General features: G+C 40.0%; 1 protein-coding gene across 1 annotated transcript; it reads right to left on the bottom strand.

Moving 5' to 3' along the window:
- Positions 1 to 453: 453 nt before the first annotated feature.
- LOC141902130 (uncharacterized) lies at positions 454 to 5,889 on the bottom strand. The gene has a single exon (XM_074789769.1). The coding sequence runs from the start codon at positions 5,887 to 5,889 to the stop codon at positions 454 to 456; it is 5,436 nt and encodes a 1,811-aa protein (XP_074645870.1).
- Positions 5,890 to 6,557: the final 668 nt, after the last annotated feature.

Raw genomic sequence — 6,557 nt, 5'->3', positions numbered from 1 at the left:
ATTACATCTCAGGCTCCATCTATTGGAATTTCTTAATATTACTATGTTATTTCTCAACTGTCATAGAGGACTGTATTTAATTCAAGACATTTCCCCCTCCTGTAAGGAGGTTCCTTACAAATAATTACTGTTAAACTAACTAAAATTCTCTAAGAACTGAATATCTCTTAAGGAGAACTTGATATCTCTCAAGGAGATACATATTCCTAAAATCTAAAACTACGATATTTACTCAAAAAATCTAAACTTATAATGCACGTTAAACTAAGTAGAATTACTTCATTTAAAATTAATACACTACTTGATAAAACTGTTTAACAACTAACTGAATTATATTTCACTTTGAACGCAAAATTATGAATAAAAGTTATTCTATGACGTATTAAAGTCACTTAAAGTCCTTTATATAAAAAACACGTTTAAGTCAATACACAATAATGCCATTAAATGTAATTATTCCAACACGTACAGTTTTGTTACTGGTCTTACATATTGTTTTGAACCGATTTTAACACGAACAACACGAACGTGACCGTCACTACCAGGAAAAATCTCAGTAACTCTCCCCAATGGCCATTGTCCGCGTGGAGTGTTCTTGTCTACACAAACGACTATATCACCGATCTTAAAGTCCTCTTTATTAATGTTCCATTTTTGACGCGCATTTAACGACGGCAAAAGTTCGCTTAAAAAACGTTTCCAAACTGCACTGATGAGCTGCTGTACTCTATACCAACGTCGCCGAGGGTGCAGCGGAGGCAAGTCTACTGAAGTCGGAACAATATCTCCACACGCTTGTCCGTAGAGAAAATGATTAGGAGTTAATGGTGATTCATCTTTAATATCTGACGTTTGATACGATAACGGACGAGAGTTTAACATCCATTCGGCAGCAGTTAAAGCGGTTAGCAACTCTTCATCACAAATGTCGCTCTTAACCAGTATAGCACTGACGGCACGTTTCGCACATTTTATCATGGCTTCGAAAATGCCCCCGAAGTGGGGCGCACCTGGTGGATTGAATTTCCACTGTATTCCTTTATCAGCCAATTTTGACGCAATTTTTTCTTGATCAAATGATCTTATCAGTTCTCGCAATTCACGTTCTGCTGATACAAAGTTAGTACCGTTGTCGCTAACAACAATTTTCGGTTTTCCACGACGATACGTCATACGAGAAAAGGCTTCTAAAAAGGAGTCAGTATCTAAAGACCAAGCCATTTCAATATGCACTGCTCGAGAAGCTAAGCATGTGAACAAACACATATAACGCTTCGTCTGAGTTTTTCCACGACCTTGTTTCGTGAAATACGGACCGCCATAATCGACACCACAATGTGTAAATGCACGTAGCGAAACAGCATCAACTCGAACTTTCGGAATCGGAGCCATGATTTGAATTGCTCCTTTAGCGCGTTTTAACTTGCAACGATTACAGTTCTTCTCGCATTCTTTAATAGCCTCGCGTCCATGAATGACCCAGAATCGTGAGGTTAAATTCGAAAGAACGTGGTTCACTCCTCCGTTATGTTCCAGTTCGCAATGATATGACGAGATAATGAGACGAGTTATCGGATGATGACGCGGAAGAATTATCGGTTCACGCTCATCACGAGACAAGTAAGTTGCATGCTGTAATCGTCCATTAACACGAAGTAAACCGTTTTCATCAATTTTCGGATTTAATTTCAATATCTTACTGTTATTCGATACTCGATTTAATTTCTGTAAGTCGCTGATTTCACTACTAAATTCATCGTTTTGAGCTTTTCGAATCCACAGATTTTCCGCAATGTTCAGTTCATCTACAAGCAAGTAACGTACTGGTAACCTACGCATGGAATTCTTTATGCTCGAACATTTTATACAATCATTGTCATTCGACGTCCAGACTGAATTGTTTCGGTTATCGTTACCATGACAACAAAGCGATACACGTGATTTCAATAATTTTACAAATCGGAGACACCAGGCAGTAATACGTTTTAATCGAATAAGTTCAGAATAACGTTCTGCGTCTAACCATGGTTCAGCCACCGCTGTGACATGTACGAATTTATCTTTACGAATTTCTAAATCTGTCGTTGACTGAGGTGATATTTTACTCTTCGGCCAATTAGTCGAATCAGTCAGCAGGAATTCCGGCCCATTTAACCACATATTTTCAGCTACAAGCTCCTTTACAGTCATTCCTCGAGTTGCCAGATCAGCTGGATTGACTTCAGTTGGCACGTATCGCCACTGATCGGGAGTAGTTGATTCTTGAATCTCACCAACACGATGTGCTACGAAAGGCTTATATTTACGACTTTCTCCTCGAATCCAGCACAATACATTCTGCGAATCAGACCAGAATGTGTGATTTGAAATCGGAATCTGTAACGATTTGCATACAGTATTTGCAAGTCGCAAACCGATAACTGCAGCTAGCAGTTCTAGTCTTGGAATTGACAGCGCATGAGTCGGTGATACTCGAGTTTTCGCGGCAATCATTACGACATTTACATTCTCTGCGATTTCACGACGGCAATAACTAATTGCAGCATAAGCCGACTCTGATGCGTCAACGAATGTGTGTAATGTCACGTTATTTGTGGAATCAAGTCCCAGCCATCTAGGAACACTAATGTTTTTGACATCAACGAGTTCACTGAACCATTTTTTCCATTCGTTGGCTAATTCTTCGGGCAATGGCTGATCCCAATCTAAACCCAATATCCACGATCGCTGTAACAGCATTTTCGCACGGACAGTGTACGGCGCAAGGATCTGCAATGGATCAAATATCGTAGCCACTTTTCTTAAGACATCTCGTTTAGTCATATTAATACTAGGCGGCTGTTCGAATTTGAATGTAAATGCGTCAGTACTAGCTTGCCACATAATTCCGAGGGTCTTCATTACAGGTAAGACGCCTTCTTCTATACATATGTCCACTGCGCGATCGGATTCTGGTATGTCAGCAAGTACATTCAAGTCATTGCTACAAAACTTACGCATTTTGAATCCCGCTGATTCAAATAGATCTGATAGTTCACGACGTAACTGAATACCGACTTCAGTTGATACAACCGATTCTAGTGTGTCATCCATGTACATAGCATTTTCAATCGTATCAGACGCGAGCGGATACATATCTTTGTGAGTTTTCGCCTGATATCGAACAACATCCTGCGCTAAGTACGGAGACGATGTGTTACCGAAGGTTAAACGTAAAAATTCATACACTTCTGGATCTTTCGAACTGTCCAGGTCTCGCCATAAGAAACGATGGAAACGACGATCTTCTTCTCGGATTCCAATTTGGAGGAACATTTCGCTTAGATCTCCAATTAATGCGACAGCATAACGACGAAAACGAATTAAAATGTTAATAAGATCATTTTGTAGATTCGGTCCGGCATAGATAGCATCATTTAAGCATTTTCCGTTATGCTTGGCGGCTGCGTCAAACACAATTCGGACTTTGGAAGTAGTACGCTGTAGTTTAACTACTGGAAAATGTGGTAGGTACCACTCTGAAGGCGAAGACGCAATTTCATTAGCAGGAACCTTTCGAATATATCCACGTTCTAAGTGGTTCTGTATAATTCTATTGTATTCAATCGCTACCTTCGGACGATTATTCAACGATTTTTCTAGATTTTTCAAACGATTGAATGCAGTCTCTCGATTGCTTTCAAAGCACGGTTCTTGATCTCTCCAGGGAATTCCGACTTCGTAGCGGCCATCTTTAAAGCATCTGGTTTTCTCTGTTTGCTCGATTGCTTTCTTTTCGTCGGAAGTGAATAATGCTACGTTGTCCTTATTTCTAATACCGATTGAGTCTAAGTCCCAGAACAAACGCAACTGTTCGTTGAGCTGGATATTTTCAGCACTGACAAAATAAGCGTATGCGTGTTTTGTAATAACCGTTTTATTACTAATTTTACCGACACATGTCCAGCCGAGGGGTGTTCGTCGGGCTATAGGCTCGTTGTCACCACCGAATCTCTCTTCTAAACATCTATGCAAGTCTGCCGCATCGAGTCCGATTAATAGTTCAATCCTGGCGTTTTTTGGTACATCTGGGAATCGTATATCATTTAAATGATTAAGTTTCTGTTTCAGATTGTTCCAGTTGACCGATGGTCGGTATCCTGAGACACGTTTCACGGTGTACGCATTCATGTTTTTACTGTACCGATTGTTAGGACTACCGACTGTAAAATTTACATGCATCGTACTGAATGTTTGTTTCGTTGATCCAATTGTATCGACGTTGAGATCAGTTATCTGACCTTGCAGTCCTAGTTTCAATGCGATATCTTCGGATATATAGCTAGCTGTACTGCAATCATCAAGGACGGCTACGATTTCAATTTTCTTTTCGCCATTTGAAACGATAACTGGTAATGTGCGTAAAGATACATTTGGAACAGGAGAATCGCTTGCAGAGTTGACGGTGTCTGGGGTATCCCCCTCCGTGACACAAAGAGTTTCAGGACGCACTGTAGTAGAAGACAATTCGTTTCCTCTATCGACTGATTTTGCATTTGTCTCAACATTTTTCGATGTAGACCTGTCATGTAATAGAGAGTTATGATTACTTTTGCATCCATCTACGTAACATCTTCGAGTGAATCGACATATTTTTCCAGAATGGCCCTGCTTTAAGCAGCGGAAACAAAGCTGATTTTCTTTCGCAAATTGCCACCGATTATCAACGCTCATTGCTTTAAACGCCGGGCATTCAAATAGTCGATGTGACTGTTCGCACTTAATACAATTGACTGATACAGTGTTCTTTGTGAAGGTTTTAACATAGCGATTTTTTTGACTAACAGACTGATTCTCATGTAGACCTAACTTGTTAATTCCTTCCACATCTTCTTGTACTTCTGACAGAATTCTGAATTCATCGATGAGCCAGTCTCTTAGGTTTGTTAATATATCATCTTTCGCCGCGTCGCGAATCCAACGTTTGTAATTGATCAACATCGATTTCGGTAGTTTGGTTTTTGCTGTCTGATGTAACATACCGTCTGTAAGTTCTTCATTGTGGCCGTTGTTCGTTAGTGCGACTATCGCCACTTCAATTAAATTTACAAATTTACGTAGCTCACGGGTGTTATTGGCTTGAATTGGTTTGGTTTCTCTGATCATTTCGAGGTGTTTCGCAATCATTCTTCGCTTTCCTCCATATTCTCGGTCTAAACGATCAAGTGCTGTGCGATACGCAGCCTCACTGTTGTCCAAACCTCTTATTATGTCTTTTGTTTCGCCTTCCAGGCAGCTCTTTAGACGTAACATTTTTCTTTTTGCTGACCACGGTTGTTCGTCTACGCAGGTGAGGAAACAATCTTTCCAATCTTCGTATTCTATTTTGTCGCCGTAGAACTTTGGTAGTGGCAGACGTTCTAAATCTCGAGTCATGTCATAGCTGCGAGCGGGCGGAGGCGGAGTGTAAGAACTTGACACTGGACACGGTACATCAACTGGATTCATCGGTACATCAACTGGATTAAACTGTTGGCTAACTGGATAATCAGATTGAACAGTTACTGGGGTTTTCATTTGACACAGGATTTTTGCTCCAGTACCTGACACATTTGAATAATCATTTTCAATTTGTTCGAACCACTCCTCTAATTTTTGAAATTTATTGTCATCGGATGTGCTGATATAGATGTCCGAGAGCTCCGTTGTAAGCTCCGAAATGGCCATAAAGGCTTCATCGAGTTCATCTAGTCTTTTCTTGAGTGAATTTGAATTTGACTTTGACTCACTTATACTTTCGATTTCATCCAACAGTCGGTTTTTGGATTTGTTGAAATTCAGTCTTACTGTCTTCTTCTTGTTGATGAGTGCTTTCTCTGAATCTAACAACTGTTTCTGTTCTTCTGACATTTTGAATATTATTTTAATTCGGCTTCTGAGGGACCAATTTGTTGCTACTTAACCGAATAAACTGTTAACTGAAGACTGATTTTCTGATAATTCAACCATGTGTTCTCTTTTTATTACATCTGCTCTGTAACAATCTTTTTGCATAAACTTAATTACATCTCAGGCTCCATCTATTGGAATTTCTTAATATTACTATGTTATTTCTCAACTGTCATAGAGGACTGTATTTAATTCAAGACAACAAGTATATAACACATAATCCTTTCCGTATGCTGGACTCACACTTGACATTCGGAGTAAGCGTTCGCTGTGGGGGAAAGGGATCGTTCGCTGTGTCGCTTGAAGTGTTTATCGAGTTTGACGCGGCTTTAGGCCTACCGGTACTGAGCTTTATTGTCTCAAACAAACACAGTACAATTGTTGCGTTTATTAACGGACTCATTGGATTGAACTTCAAAACAAAATTTACGATATTTAGGTGGGTTGTTGAATTCAATAGGCCTACGACCAATCTGTCCGGATGTTAGGCCTACGCATATACATAGGCCTACATAGGCTAGTAGCCTCTACTAGGTTAAGCGTTCGCTGTGGGGGAAAGATCGTTCGCTGTGTCGCTTGAAGTGTTTATCGAGTTTTACGCGACCTTAAGGCTTTAGTATGGTGGCTGA

The sequence above is a fragment of the Tubulanus polymorphus genome, chromosome 3 (assembly GCF_964204645.1).
Source record: "Tubulanus polymorphus chromosome 3, tnTubPoly1.2, whole genome shotgun sequence".
Taxonomy (NCBI): domain Eukaryota; kingdom Metazoa; phylum Nemertea; class Palaeonemertea; order Tubulaniformes; family Tubulanidae; genus Tubulanus; species Tubulanus polymorphus.
The sequence above is the reverse complement of the archived record's forward strand: the minus strand, read 5'-3'. Positions and strand labels throughout refer to the sequence as shown.